At 41.4% G+C, this 14234-nt stretch overlaps 5 protein-coding genes and 2 non-coding genes across 7 annotated transcripts; 2 read left to right on the plus strand and 5 right to left on the minus strand.

The window, feature by feature from the left end:
• Positions 1-452: 452 nt before the first annotated feature.
• On the plus strand, positions 453-4170 carry TOT_010000112 (uncharacterized protein; the record flags this gene model as incomplete). Its single annotated transcript, XM_009690650.1, is given in 15 exon segments — positions 453-868; positions 898-973; positions 1009-1053; positions 1151-1261; positions 1291-1401; positions 1493-1568; positions 1637-1761; positions 1800-2432; positions 2447-2716; positions 2754-3071; positions 3113-3265; positions 3302-3481; positions 3805-3875; positions 3973-4064; positions 4109-4170. 15 exon segments carry the CDS (start codon positions 453-455, stop codon positions 4168-4170), a joined length of 2739 nt encoding a protein of 912 aa, XP_009688945.1.
• Positions 4171-4366: 196 nt separating this feature from the next.
• On the minus strand, positions 4367-5750 carry TOT_010000113 (conserved hypothetical protein; the record flags this gene model as incomplete). The annotated part of the gene is made up of 4 exons (XM_009690651.1): positions 4367-4448; positions 4774-5195; positions 5227-5378; positions 5408-5750. The coding sequence occupies 4 exons, from the start codon at positions 5748-5750 to the stop codon at positions 4367-4369; spliced, it is 999 nt and encodes a 332-aa protein (XP_009688946.1).
• Positions 5751-6329: 579 nt separating this feature from the next.
• Positions 6330-6401, minus strand: TOT_01t000015. The gene has a single exon. It is a non-coding gene; the product is annotated as a tRNA-Asp (tRNA).
• A 533-nt stretch (positions 6402-6934) lies between these two features.
• Positions 6935-7006, minus strand: TOT_01t000014. The gene has a single exon. It is a non-coding gene; the product is annotated as a tRNA-Asp (tRNA).
• Positions 7007-7145: 139 nt separating this feature from the next.
• On the minus strand, positions 7146-9250 carry TOT_010000114 (tRNA wybutosine-synthesizing protein 1 homolog; the record flags this gene model as incomplete). The annotated part of the gene is made up of 8 exons (XM_009690652.1): positions 7146-7280; positions 7315-7372; positions 7404-7513; positions 7573-7713; positions 7748-7863; positions 7897-7999; positions 8030-8398; positions 8426-9250. 8 exons carry the CDS (start codon positions 9248-9250, stop codon positions 7146-7148), a joined length of 1857 nt encoding a protein of 618 aa, XP_009688947.1.
• A 92-nt stretch (positions 9251-9342) lies between these two features.
• TOT_010000115 (DNA-directed RNA polymerase subunit alpha) lies at positions 9343-11814 on the plus strand (the record flags this gene model as incomplete). Its single annotated transcript, XM_009690653.1, has 9 exons — positions 9343-9867; positions 9898-10153; positions 10184-10383; positions 10413-10626; positions 10676-10838; positions 10870-11048; positions 11113-11306; positions 11424-11609; positions 11683-11814. The coding sequence occupies 9 exons, from the start codon at positions 9343-9345 to the stop codon at positions 11812-11814; spliced, it is 2049 nt and encodes a 682-aa protein (XP_009688948.1).
• A 96-nt stretch (positions 11815-11910) lies between these two features.
• TOT_010000116 (ubiquitin-activating enzyme E1) lies at positions 11911-13679 on the minus strand (the record flags this gene model as incomplete). The annotated part of the gene is made up of 3 exons (XM_009690654.1): positions 11911-12321; positions 12365-13266; positions 13298-13679. The coding sequence occupies 3 exons, from the start codon at positions 13677-13679 to the stop codon at positions 11911-11913; spliced, it is 1695 nt and encodes a 564-aa protein (XP_009688949.1).
• Positions 13680-14234: the final 555 nt, after the last annotated feature.

The following is a 14234-nucleotide window of genomic DNA, read 5'->3' on the forward strand; positions in this document are numbered from 1 at the left end:
CGGGCCAAGGTAGGCGTAACGCGTAAATGTTGATGATGTGCCTTTAGTTGCGCTAAAGTTGAGGTACATCTGTCGAATCACGGACCTAACGCATATAACAACACTTTTTACGGGGACGTTGTTATTGTGTCCAGGTTAGCTTAAAGATTGCTCAATACTCTTTTAAGAACCATTTATAAGAATGGATCGACGTACTATCTTGGAGGCTCGAACGTAAGGAAATCGCCGGTCGATAGAAAAACGTTGAATCAGTACCTGAGGCACATTAAGATGAACGTAAGTTCACACATTTTCTCACTTCCCGCAGATAAATAATCCGACGACGTACATGGACCAGGAGATGTGCAAATCGTTCTTCTTCCAATCAAGCGCACAAAGTTTCTACAAATATTACAGCTCGTGTGCGGGTTTGGATGTAAGTTTGATCTAGTGTGAACATAAACGATTAGAAAATGGAGGAGAAGATTAACTCTGAAAAGAAGAATCTGGAGGACTGCAAGGAAGAATTGAAGATCAGAAAACAAGTGTTAGAACCTGATCAGAAAAAGTTGGAGGCTTTGAGTAACCAGATTGAAACATTTGAGGAGAAGTTAAACGAGTGGAAATCAGCAAAAGAATCGTATAAATTGGCAGTTTATAAAGAATCCAAGGAGCATTACGAAGCCTGTAAAAACAAATGTGAAAAGTTCAAGGAAAATAATCCCAGTGAGAAGGTAAAAAGGTTGGAAGAAACAGTTGCCTCCCGAGAGGAGGAACTTGGCAAGTTAAAAAAGGAGATAGACGTCCTTCTTTCAAACTCCCTGGACCAGAAGGATAAAATCAGGAACACTTCTGACAGTATTTCAGCCTGTGAGGATGGCATTAAAGAGTTAGTTTGGGAATTTCATCTTGTGATAGGCTAAAATCGTCGATGATGTCCTTAGAATCGAACATATCTCAGGTTGAAAATGACCTAAAAAGATTGGGAACTGAGGTAAACTGAAGTATGTTATAATAAAAATTTTAAAGAAGACGAGTGAAGCGGACCGCAAGGAATCGGAGGAACTAAAGAAGGTAAGCTGAATTGGTATAACAATGGATGTTTGGTTCATGATAAGTGCTTGGTGTTATATTAGATCACATTTTTGTATAACGACTGATTGTTCCTCAGAAATTGGAAATCATAAACAGTGACTATGAAAGGCTGCAAGATAACTATCAGTCGTTAATGAGTGAGCTGACGTCGTACGAGGACGACAACAACGAAATAGAAATTCAAATGGTATAAATAGTTTAATAATGATACCTTAGAAACAAGTAAACATCGACATGGATGAACTGAAAAGGGACAAAGAGACATTGAGCGCCACTGCCAATAACAGAACTGTTCAGGCTTCGAGAAGATTTTTATACAAATATGATGTAACACTTATATTTACGATAATCAGATATAACTTACTCATATTTATTTATTTATTGCCAGTAATTATAACTAATACAATTATCGTTGTAGCCTAATTCGGTTATGGAAGCCATTAGGAAGATGAAATCTAAGAACTTGTTTGTCCATGAGCCAATAGGGCCAGTAGGTATGTGAACTTAAAAACCACGTAGTGGTCTAGTGTACCCATTTAGTGACTAATGTGTCTGACTTTAGGTGAGTATCTGAAGGTGGTTCCTAAGGTGTCGTCCTGGAAAGTGTTGCCGATCATTGAAAGGCACCTGAAGAAGTTTCTTTTAACATGGCTCGTGTCAACGGAACAGGATAGAGTAGCGTTGCAGGTTTGAAATCCTCTTAAATATAGCAATAAATCGTGTAGAACATATTGATGGACCACGGGTGTGACATGAACAGCATTAAGATCACAAAAACGAATCTGTTCACTTGCAAGACCGATATTGTGAGGAGGACTCAGAGGGAGTTGAGCGGAAGCCCCTTTGACTCCGTGATGTTTAACTTTCTGTCTGTGAAGGACATTCCGGCCGTGCTGATGAGTATCCTCATTGACTCCTTTAACATCTCGAAGACTGGCATCTGCACTGATGAGAGGGAGATGGTGAGGGTGCTGAACGACGAGAAGTTGAAGGTGACTGCAGCGTACACGCTCAACAACCTGGACTTTGGGAAGAGGCTTAACGGCTCGCTCTTCATGACGCCCTCGTACGACAAGAACCCCTACAACTACAGGTTCGTTAGGTACTCGGATCAGGAGCAGCTCGACCTTATTTCTGAGTCGAAACAGAGACTCAGCGAGTGCAGAGCCAGGGAGGAGAAGCTGAGGAAGTACTCGCATGATTTAAATGCAAAGTTGTCAGCAAACAAAAAGAGGATAACTGCAGTTAAGTCAAAACTGAACTCGCTCAGGTCGAAAAAGACCGATTTGATAACAATTAGGACGAAAATAGAGTCCGACTTAAACAACCAGGTGGAAATAGAGAAGATGTTGCAAGATGTACGTCGCCATAGTCATTGACTTGTAACCCCTGCTGCGTGCAGTCACTAGCTAACCGTAGTCTTAATACTTATGAATTACTCTTCCAGGCTGATTCTTTCGACGACGTTGTGAGGTATAAACAGAATTATGCTGAGCAGTTAATCTCACTTAATGGGCAAATGAAGGGGCACGAGGATAAGCTCGATTCTGTTCTGAAGGAGAAGAGCGTCCACGAGGCTACTTTGAGGGAGCAGAACGTGGTCCTCGATGCAATTTTGTCCGAAATTTCCGAAAAGAGGATGGTACGAACTGCCTAAAGGCTTTAAATGCGATTTTTAGAGCTCCAACAAGTTACTGTCCAGTATAAACTCCAGCAAGAACGAAATCAAGGCCGTGTTGAGGGACACCATGACCTACAACTCCACTCTCGCCGGCTACGCCAAGGACGCTGAGGATGCTCTCAACGAGGTCAACGTTAGTTTTCTGTCGACTCACACTCTGCAGAAGCACGAAAGGGACTTGCAGGATTCCGGAATTGACTTTTCCGGGCCCCTGCCTCCCAAAAGGTCCCAGGAATACTTGAAGATCGTCAACGCCAGTCGCGAGGTGCTGAGCTCCATCGTCGACTCTTCCCGCAATGTCGAGGCCCACCTTGAGGTGACTCTCCTCCCTTCTCTGTTTTTAACATTTCTGTGCAGAACCTAAAGCTCAAGCACCGTGAGGCTCAGGAGTCCTACAGCGACAAGCTTGCTAAGCTTGCTGAGACTCAGGGCAACTACTCCAGGCAGAAGGCCAACTACACCAGCAGGATTCGTCTTTTCGACGACTACCGTCTCAGGATGGAGAAGCTAGTTCGTTTGTTCCTCTTAATTTCACACTTTCCTTAGGCCAAGTTGGTTTTCAGGCAGACTCTTGATGCTGTTTGTGGCTACGACGGCAGTTTAATTTTCAACGACGTTAAGAGGTTATATTATCTTCATTTACTTTTTTTCTTCAGGACTCTTGACATTCACATTTTAAACAAACAGCAGTCCTATGATAGGGCTCATGTTGCTCGCGACCTCAAGGTTTGTTTATCTTTTAGTCTTTTATTTACCTCTTCGGCTTTTTTATTTACCTCCTCTTCTTCTTTATTTACCTCCTCTTCTTCTTTATTTATCTCCCCTTCTTTTTTATTTATCTCCCCTTCTTTTTTATTTACATCATCTGTTTCTTTATTTACCTCCTCTTCTTCTTTATTTACCTCATTGGCTTCTTTACTTCTTCACACATCTTATTAATTTTCTCTTCAGACTCTCAGTGGTGGTGAACAGTCTTCCATTCAACTTTCTATGATTCACAGTTTGGCCTCTGTATGTTTTTTCCACTCATTTTGATCCATTATCTTCAGCTTTCCTTTTCTCCCATTCACATGTTCGACGAGATAGACGTTTACATGGATGAAAGCACTAGGATTAAAAAGTATTTTCTTTTCTTATTACCTATTTTGTTTTCTAATTATTACCTATTTTCTTCCTACTTTTCTAATTTTTACTAATTTTTTCATTTACTTTTTTAGTGTCAACGCCATTGTTCAGTTTGCTTCTAACAACAGGGATCGTCAGTTTTTTCTTCTTACTCCTCACATGGAATTCGCCAAACACGTTTCAGGTTTTCTTCTTTTTCTTATCTTCTCAGTCTCACTTTTTCTTTAGAATCACATCCTGATATTGCTAGGCTGTTCAATGTTTCCAAATCTCACAACCAAGCTACTTAACCTCCTAATTTACCTTTAATACTAACTACTCATCTCTGTTAACTTTATCTATTTTTTTCGAATTCCATTATTAATTATTTGTTTATATTTATTTGTTAATTTTTATTTGTTAATATTTATTTGTTAATTTTTATTTGTTAATATTTATTTGTTAATTTTTATTTGTTAATTTTTAGTTAATATACATTAACATATGTTAACATGTTGCTTTTATACATATATCCTCTCTGTACATCATATATCCTCTATTTTTACTATCCTGTTCATTTAACATGTTCCTTACTTAATTAATATCCTCTATACACATCATTTAGTTTCTCCATATCTTATCTATTTTCTATTGCATATATATACATATATACATATACACATATATATATATATATATATAACTACTATTCTTCATTCTACATTGTTTCTGTTCTATTGTGTATTTGTATACACACATATATTAACTATTTTACAAATTTTACTTTTACTTGTTTTTACATTCTTCTTCTTCCCCTTGCTCTTCTTGTGCCCTTTCTTCTTCCCAGGTCTCTCTTCTTCACTGTGTACTCTTCGTCGTCATCGTCCTCCTCCTCCTCTTCTATTATGTCGTACACTTGGTCTCCGTTGTCGTCTCTCAATTTATAGTTGTATCCTCCCATGTTCCTGGTCGTTCTTTCTGATCTTCTTCCTCTGTAGCTTTGTGACTTTTCTCCATTGAAGTTGTCTTCAACTCCTTCGTACCTTTCTCCCATTTCATAAATCTGGTTCTGTGGGTATTGTCCTTCGTACCTCATTGTATCAAACGTATTACTGTTTATTATTTGCCTGTATGGGTTTTGGTAATTTACTATTTGATTTGCTTTCATCATTTCCATTTCTGGATCTATTATTCCTTTCTGTTTACTCTGTTCTCCTTCTGATGTTAGGCTTAGGTAGAACGACAACAGTTTCATTTTTCCTATGAATCCCAGTGCTATTAGGCTGTACAAGTTCTTAAAGTTTTCCTGTTCTCTTTCCGTCCTTAGTCCCAATTCCTGATTTAATAATTGATTTTTCTTAATTCACCTTAAGTTTCATTGACGTGTACTCCAGTTGCCTTGGCACCATTGGCAGGAACGTTAGTATATATTCCTGTTTCGCGTATCTCAGGAATATTTCTTCGCAGTTTCTTTGAAACTCCACTGCTATTTCAATCCATTTTTCGTGGAAGCCTCCGTCTGTGGCAATATTTTTTTTTAATTTTTACCTGATTTCGGTAGCAATAGGTCCTTCAGGTTCGTCATTGTCTCCAGGTATTTTTGAAAAAGATTTGACGTTGTTGCGTAGTTTGCGTACCTGTACTCATCTTGTGCATGGATGCTCTCCACCAGTTCCTTGATCCCCTTCGTCATGAAGTGATCTGAGTAATCCTCTTCGAAATCCTCCGTCGAGAAGTAGATATCATCGCGGTATGTTTTTGCGTTTCCTAGATCTCTCAGGTACTCTGGATCGCTCTGCACACGCGTCATGTTATGGTTCATTACCATCAGATCTGGGACTTGGTAGTTATAGTAACTATGGTTATTACTATTTTCCTGGTTTGAATCCATATTTATATAGACATTTTCAAATATTAAATATTTAATATTAAATATAACTTATTTATTTGCAGCTAGCTAAACTCATGTTAAATTTGGCTATCTACTCGTGTGTAAATGTTTATTAATTTTGTGATAAAATTATTTTTAAATGCACATATCTATTCATATATATGTATTTTAATGCAAATAGATTATATAAATTAATTTTCAGTCGTGTTTCAATTTGATATTTTCGATGTACTTATGTTTATGCTTTAATTATTGATAGTTAATTTGCTTCATTATATACCTTACGCTTCAGTGTGTGTTCTCGATTTTCAAAATTTTTGAGTTTGAAACACTGGTTAACTTGGTGAATCAATAATTTTATACAAAAAAATGGTATTCCAGAATGGCAGTCGAACTTAGGTTAACCACTTTAGAGCCATGGTCACCTAGCTCTAAGCCACCCCGGATCTGATAGCTTTACATTTTTTTCCTTGAAAAGGTTTTACAGTGAATAAACACACAGTTAAACAACTGTCGGCAATATACTATTCATTTGTTTACAATTCATATATTATTAATATTTATTGTTTTTATAAAAAGCTCCAGGGCGGGGAATCGAACCCCGGTCACCCGCGTGACAGGCGGGGATACTCACCTCTGTACTACCCCGGATACGATTAGGGTCCATAAATCTTATTTAAATGGATTAGACAATTGAATTATAAATGCAAAAGTAGGCCAAGCGATTAAAATACAACTACATTTAAATAAATTATTTAACTATCAGTGTTCTATAAATATCGATGTGATATTAATTAATCTTTCATAAGAAATACTTCTCACATTAATAACTCTATATAATGAAATATATAATTATATTTTCCATAAATTGTATGTAAATTATGTTCTCTTTCGTATTGGACTTGGAATCTCTGGGAATTGAGTGTATAAAGTAATTAACATCAATTTTTCTTCTTATATACTTGAAATTAAATTAATAAAACATAATTTATGAGTTTGAATCAATTATTAGTTAAATTTTATCAGGTTATCTGTGATAAATTATATTTTTAACAATTTATTCAGTGAATGTTGTGCCATAAATTTTTACTCATTTTCCCCTATTATTTGACTTCATTCCAAATATAAGTTATTTAATCGTTTACAATTCATATATTATTAATATTTATTGTTTTTATAAAAAGCTCCAGGGCGGGGAATCGAACCCCGGTCACCCGCGTGACAGGCGGGGATACTCACCTCTGTACTACCCCGGATACGGATTTTTGTCAAAATGTTTCATTAAGTTATATATATTACATCTTCAGTATCATATAATCCGAGTTTTATCACTTTACAAACGTTACAGGGATGATACTCTACTTGTTCAACTTGTGCCTTCCCTTCGTGTATATTCTACATGGTTTTGTTTACAAATACCTCTAACCTTGTGTCCTCCGGGTCAAACCCCTCCTCAGGGGACCCGAACAGCGCCCATTCCGGGGTTTCGCACGAGTAGTCAAGCCCCGTGAACTCCCTTCCGCTCGTCACCTGAGAATTTCATTTCCATCTCCCCTTCACTTACCAGTTTGTTGAACATTGGGTAGTCAATCCATGTGTTCCACTTTCCGTTTACAAAGTAGCTAAAAGGTCATTATCAGGCCCTTTCCCTACCTCTTCTTTGCTATTAGGACGCAGCACGAGTGTCTGTGCTCGCACACCAGGTCGTAGTGGTCTCTGACGTAGTCGTCTATGTTGACCAGCGCCCTTGCGTACTCCACAACCTACACATTGTCAGTTTCTATCGTCACTGCAGTCATGAAAATGGCGGCCCATAACTCACCTCGTCGTGCCACGGCACGTTCTTCATCGTTATTGCGTTGTCGTGCACTGTGCCGCAAAACGTCACTGCCTTGATCTCCACAAAGTCAGGCTCTCCCAGCTTCATCAGGTTTGCGTACCCTTCTATCTCCGTCTTCTGCTCCTGATGTTATTTATTTATTATTCCTTAACCGTACCGTCATGTTGAAATTACGTACCAGTGTCAGCCTAAACACTGTCCTCTCCTTGCGATCCTTCAGGTTCTCTACACACCTCAGGAACCTTTCCCAGAAGTCTCTGAACAGGGGCCGATCTACACCATCAATTATCCTCTTCCTTTTCTAACCTATGTTTTTCAGGCTCACTTTATCTGGAGCGTCTATTGATACGTACAGCTGCGTTACTGGCACCAAACTCTCCACTTTCTTCGGGAACTGCGCGTTCGTCACCTACGTGCCATTTAACTTCGCAGCACTCACCAGGAACGTCGAAATCTCATTCTTGTGAAGCTCTTCTATGAGCTCGTTGATTTGTGGGTACATTATTGGCTCTCCTACCAGCGACAGTGCGCAGTGCCTTATTTTCAGTGCTTCGTTGAATCTTTCCATCTTAGTGTCGAATATTCCTCTGAGCTCCTTTATCAGCTTCAGGTGTGCTTTGATTGACTCTGACACTATGAACTCTGCTTCGTCTGTTTCCCACTTCCACTTCGTTCCCACTGGGTTTGTGTGATGTCTCCAGCAGAAGACGCACTTGTTTGCGCAGGCTAGACTTGGCGTCATTTCCATGCACTGGTTCGAGTTGATTCCGTAGAAGGTGTGCTTGTAGCATCCTCCGTGTCCCCTAACCTAACACCATAAGTCTGTTGAACTTACTCTTGATTTGGTCCATCTGCACAACTTAACTGCGCTGTGTTCTCCTACAAGTCTGTATCCCTGCTTTATCAGTCTTTTCCTCTGCGTTGGTGTCGTCATTTGTCTATTCGATTCTCCCAGATTCTCTATATCCCCTTCTGAATCCTCATCCTCATCTTCGTCAGACTCAATATCTTCAGAGTCCTCCTTGTGGTTCTCTTCACTCCTATTTGACTGTTCTCCGTTTTTTAAACTCTCCAAATATGATTCCTTTTTTTCTGCTATGTAGTCGATCATTGATAATATTTGGCCAATGTCTCCATTCTTGATATAGAAATTGTCATCTACCAACAATTTAAACCCTAAATCTGTGAATAGCTTCTTCAAATTTGTAATAAACTGATCAGAATGAGTGGAATCCTCGGTTGAATCGTCTTGAAGAACAAAAACTACTTGTGAATTCACAAAATCGCTCTTGTCAACTCTAAAATCACACAGCCAATCGTTCAAGGTGTTTTCTAGCTTAATTATATCCGAATTTCTTTTGCGATGTTCAAAAATGAACATAAGGGTCCTTAATTCATTCTTGTGGGTTGAACAACAGCCATTTTTTACAATATTTTTGGGTCCGTGATCCATTTTAATCCCATTTGTCAATTTATTTATGTTTCCATGTTCCGATTCTGTTTTAAATTCTAGAAACGAGGTCAATGGTATACATCTAGTTTTACATTTAATATTTAAATATTCGAGAGCAATCTCTGAGGCCAATTTTTGGCTATTGAACTCTATACTACATTCATTTGAAAAAACTATTGTAACGTCCTCCGAAAATTCGGATTTCATTTTATATATTACTCAAATTGACTAAATGGTTGATGCAGGAATCCCAACTTGATAACAACGTCGAAATTTATTACACATAATATAAATTATTAATGAAATATGACGTGATACGAATTGTATTTATTATTATTTTATCTGCTGATTTACACTCCTCAGCACTTTATCTAAATCATAATTTTAGTGGAAGGCTGAAACACAACTTTTATTCCTTCCGCTATTTGTACATTACACAGCCAAATATTTCACACTGGAAACCAAGTAATATTCGTGAAAAATATGTAAATGCCAGAGAAACAGCTGGTAGAGCCTCGATTCTGTCTGCTCTCAACCCCAAGAATGCTGAGTTACACCCTGAATCCCTTAGTGGAGTAGAACCTAAGATAACTCCCGAAGAGCTGGAAAAACTTAAGAAGAAAGGTTTGCTGGACGGAGATGTCAAGAGTTGGAGAAACTGGCACATTGTAACCAGAGGTAGAACGCTCGTTTTCCATGATTCTGTAGGAGAATGGGATGACATTGGGACTAAAATGCTTCCAGAGGCTGACAAAAACTTGAAGATTACGGAACCGTACGCTCTGAGAAAGCCGCTCAAGTATTGGGGATTTTTGAGGGGAATAGTAAGGCCCGTGTGCAGATATGACTTTTAGGACGACAACATAATGTCGTATCCGATCATGCAGGAGTACTACCGGGACACCTACGGGAAAATAGACGTCCACGAACACGGAGGGAATAATCCCCTCTACAACCCGTTGCTGTTCCAGCCGTTCTATGGGATGGACAAGGACCGCAAGGGCATCGGATACCACGCGCCCATGCTGTTCAAGGGCTGGATTGGAGGGGACAAGAATACCCCAACCAAGGTCAAGGAGGCGAGCGATATCATAAGGATACCTGACAGCGGTAAGTCGGACTGAGATATGTAGTTTTTAGGGAGGCTGTACCAAAAGTTTTACATGGGACCCTACCCTGTCACCATGGGATGGACCATAGGGTCACTGCTGAAGGTGATGACACTGTCCAGGTGCCCTGGCCACGCAATAGTTGCGCTCAAAATCCATAATATGGAAAAGGATACGACGGTGCCAGGCGTCCACGACGACCTGCTGAACATAGCCTTGAACTTGAAATCGGTACTTGCCTGAAATTTAACACCTCGTAGGTTTCGTTGCAGACCCTGGAACCAGGCAGGGAAGCGCGAGTGAGGACCTTGATTAAGGGGCCTGCCATGCTGTGCGCAGGAGCTCTAGAATGGCCCCCGTTCGTCAAGGTGGCGAACCCTGAGACGTATATCACGAAGCTCGATGAGGGCGCGGAGTTAGACCTGGAGATAAAGATTGAATGGGGACGGGGCTTTTGGATAGCTGACACCAAGGGTAAGCGATCTATATAGCCCAGAAACGGAGCACGATTGACCGCTCTTAGGGCTCTACCGGACTGAGGAGGGCGCGGACTCCCTGTGCCACAAGAGGAGGAACATAAAGGAGGTGGACGAGGAGGACTTCTATCCGACCAGCTGCGTCTTCGGAGGATGCAGAATGATACGGCTGTCAGTGCATAAGCTGATGGGCCAGAGGTGGTGTGCAATGTAGGTGGCAAGCGTGACTAAATTGACTTAGGACGTATACGTGCCCAGATCCCATGGATCAGCTGGTCGTAGAGATATGGACCGACGTGTCGACGACGCCCAAGGACGTGCTGGACTTCGGCCTGACTGAAGTGATCGCCTGGATCACTGAGCTGAAGAGGCAGATCTCCCACGACGTGGACTTTGAAAACGAAGATGAGCAGCTGAAGGGTAAAAATTAGCAGCACTATTCGTACTTAGACTCCATCTAGCCCGAGTTAATGACTGATTGCAGACGTGTGGGAAAAGATTGACAAGTACGGGTCACTCAAACACAGGCAGGAGCTTATGGGCGGTCCACCGGTGGTGCCTCTGCACGAATCTGGCATTATTCCCAACTTAAAGGAGAGCGACTGCCACTATCTGCACCCTGGCGATCACAAAAGGATCCCGCAGGCTCCCTTTTCGCTCCCAAATGACAGACCAGATGTACGGGTCGCAGATATCCCCTTACTCATCTTCCTAGCTAGTTCCACATTTACCAGTTATGATTCGATTCTATAGTTGCTATTTGGACTGACACTAAGATTTATATTAATTTATTAGAGACCCAGTCTGGACACGTTGCAATGGCTAGCCGAGCAGCTTCAGAGTGAAGAGTACGAGGACGAGTCGGAAATAAATGCGAAGAACTATGAAAAATTCGTGCCCAAACCCGTGGAAGATACCTTTGAAAACAAGGACATTGACCTTCTGCCAGTAAACGCGGAAATGATTGCATCGCTTAGAATGGTAACTTCTCATAAATAGCTACTGGTGCCGGTAATGCTATCATCACTGCGTATCTTAACTTACCTTTATTTAGAGCGGCTTTAACACCATGTCTGACATCATGGGCTTTACCGTCGAGGAGCTGTCTCACTACCCAGGGTTTACGGTGGATGCCGCCAGGAGCATTAAAAGCTTCCTCGATGAGAACAGAACACCTAATGTTTAATTACTTAACTTCACGCATTCACACTTTAACTAACATGCGTAGTGCGTGTAAATAGCACTTGACACAGCGACTAGGTCGTTAACGTGTATGAGCGTGCTACATTAGCTTAAAGTCGGTTTCCATGGACGGGTCGTGGAGTACCACCAAGTCGAACTGCGAGCTTCCGTTTAGGTCCGTCACCGTCATGATCGACGAGTCGGCGACCCCGTAAAAGGCCAGGCTGTTTTTCCTAATCGCCTCCGCGTACTTCTCGTCCTCCTCGAAGCCCTCGCCGTCGTAGATGTTGCGGAAACCCAGGTCCAGGATCACCACCTCCAAGCCCAGCAGCCCCCGCACGACCCGCTCCACGAAGTCAAAAATTGTGGTCTCCAGCGACTTCACGTGCACTCGCACTGACTTCTGCTGGCAGGTCGTGCAGTTGGGGTTTGGTGGGTCCAGTTCTTCCGGTTGAGATAGTTTCCCGCCAAGCAGGGGGTTCGAGCCCATCACGTTCGACTTTACCCACACCTACAGCATCGTTAATTGAGGGACGTGGTGGCTGCAGCCATACCTTGCGGCACTTCGAGGCGCTGAAGCACTTTTGCTCACAGTTGAGGTACTTCAGGAGGTGCATAAGCTGAACCACCTGAAACGAGGCCACGATTGCGTTCGTCGAGGCGATTGCCGGCACTATCGAGCCTGCGATTGACTGCACCTCCCACGTGCTCAGGCGCTTAATTCCGAAGTTGTGCATTCTGATGTTCGCCGAGGCCGCCACGAACTCCACCGCCACCTCGTCGTCCTTCGAAAAGGCTGCGCTGCCCAGGATGTGCGCGTTTTTGAGCAGGATATTGGCCACGCTGCTCTCGAACTGGTCGTACAGCTCATCCAACTCCAGCACTGCGAACTTGTTGAACTTCTGCGCTGAGTCCTGCTCCCCTACTTTAACCTTCACTCCTTCGTTGGTCTTCATCGCTTTTGATCCGCTTGCGATCCTACTTTTTGAACTCCTCCTTTTACCTCTTAACTCCGTCGATTCTGACGCCTCTGCCTTCTCTTCCTCCTTTCCCTTTAGTCTAAACTCGTGTGCCAGCGGCATTGGCTGGTCTCTCTCCTTCCACACCTTTTCCATCTTCAGCAGCGACTCCACTTCGCTGTTGAACAGGAAGTTAAAAATTCTATTTGTGTAGTCGACCACCGACTCCTCGTTCAGGTCCTCCAAGGGCGGCAGCGTCGGCACTGACAGGTCCGTCAGGAGGTTATTGTTGTCTGGCGTCCCGAACAGTAGCTGGTACAGCATTCTTGCCCACGCTATGCAGTGCGTCGGCTTATCTGGTATCTGTCTTATTGAGCACACTGGTATTGCTGTCGTTTTCGGCAGGGGTTCGCAGTCGTAACACTTCGTCACGTCCTTCAATATTGGATACACTTGTCCGTTATATCCTGTGCTTCCCGACTCTATCAGCGGCACTCCTGCAATTGCAATGATTTGTTCTCCAGTTACCTGACTGTACGCAGCAGTAGTTGATGTGCGATCTCGCCTTCACGTTGTCCAACGCGTTCAGTACCACGTCGTACTTCAGCATGTCCTTCGGCTTCCACGTGTTAACGTCGCAGACCAGGTACTCTATTTCGCTCTCCGGGTTAATTTCTTGTGCTCGCTCTTTCGCCACCTCCGCCTTGAACTTGTTCACGTGCTCTGGCAGGTACAGGAACTGTCTGTTCAGGTTCGATACGTCTATTGTATCCATGTCCACTATTGTGAGTTTCGTGACTCCGTTGAGCATCAGATTTTTAATCACCTCGCAGCCTATCCCTCCTGCTCCAACCAAAAGTATGGAAGCCTTGCGAAGATGTTCCATGTAGTCTTCTTCCATTCTGCTCATGCTATTGAGGTATAATTTTAATAGAAGCAAAAACAATATACTATAATATGTGGAAGATTCACCAAAATAATTTAAGGTGCAAAATTTATTAAAAATGTGCTAAATTTTATCTAGAGGAAGAGTTAAATTTTAAAAACGGAGAAATAATTTACAAAAAATAAATATTTAAGCTTAAAAAATACGGTAGGAATTATTAACAATATAAATGATACGTATGACTTAATATGAATAAAATGTGTCAAATGGTAAGCTGTTTTTATTAATAAAATTTTTTGTAAATGAATGTGGTGTCATAATAAACTCATTTATCAGAAATTTTTATTTATATTTTTCATTTTATACTATTTCATGATATAATTGTATATATAATAATATAGTTATCATTTTTTGTCCTATTCTATTCAAAATTTCTCAGTTTTGTGGGTGTATTGATCAGCTCACATTTTTGTTTTCAGTTAGTTTATTATTTGTAAATTAAAGGACAATTTGTTCCAGGTTTAAAATGGTAACTAAAATGATGTAAATGATACTACGTTGCCTTCACAATTCGCTCAC

The sequence above is a fragment of the Theileria orientalis genome, chromosome 1, assembly GCF_000740895.1.
Source record: "Theileria orientalis strain Shintoku DNA, chromosome 1, complete genome".
Classification (NCBI taxonomy): domain Eukaryota; phylum Apicomplexa; class Aconoidasida; order Piroplasmida; family Theileriidae; genus Theileria; species Theileria orientalis.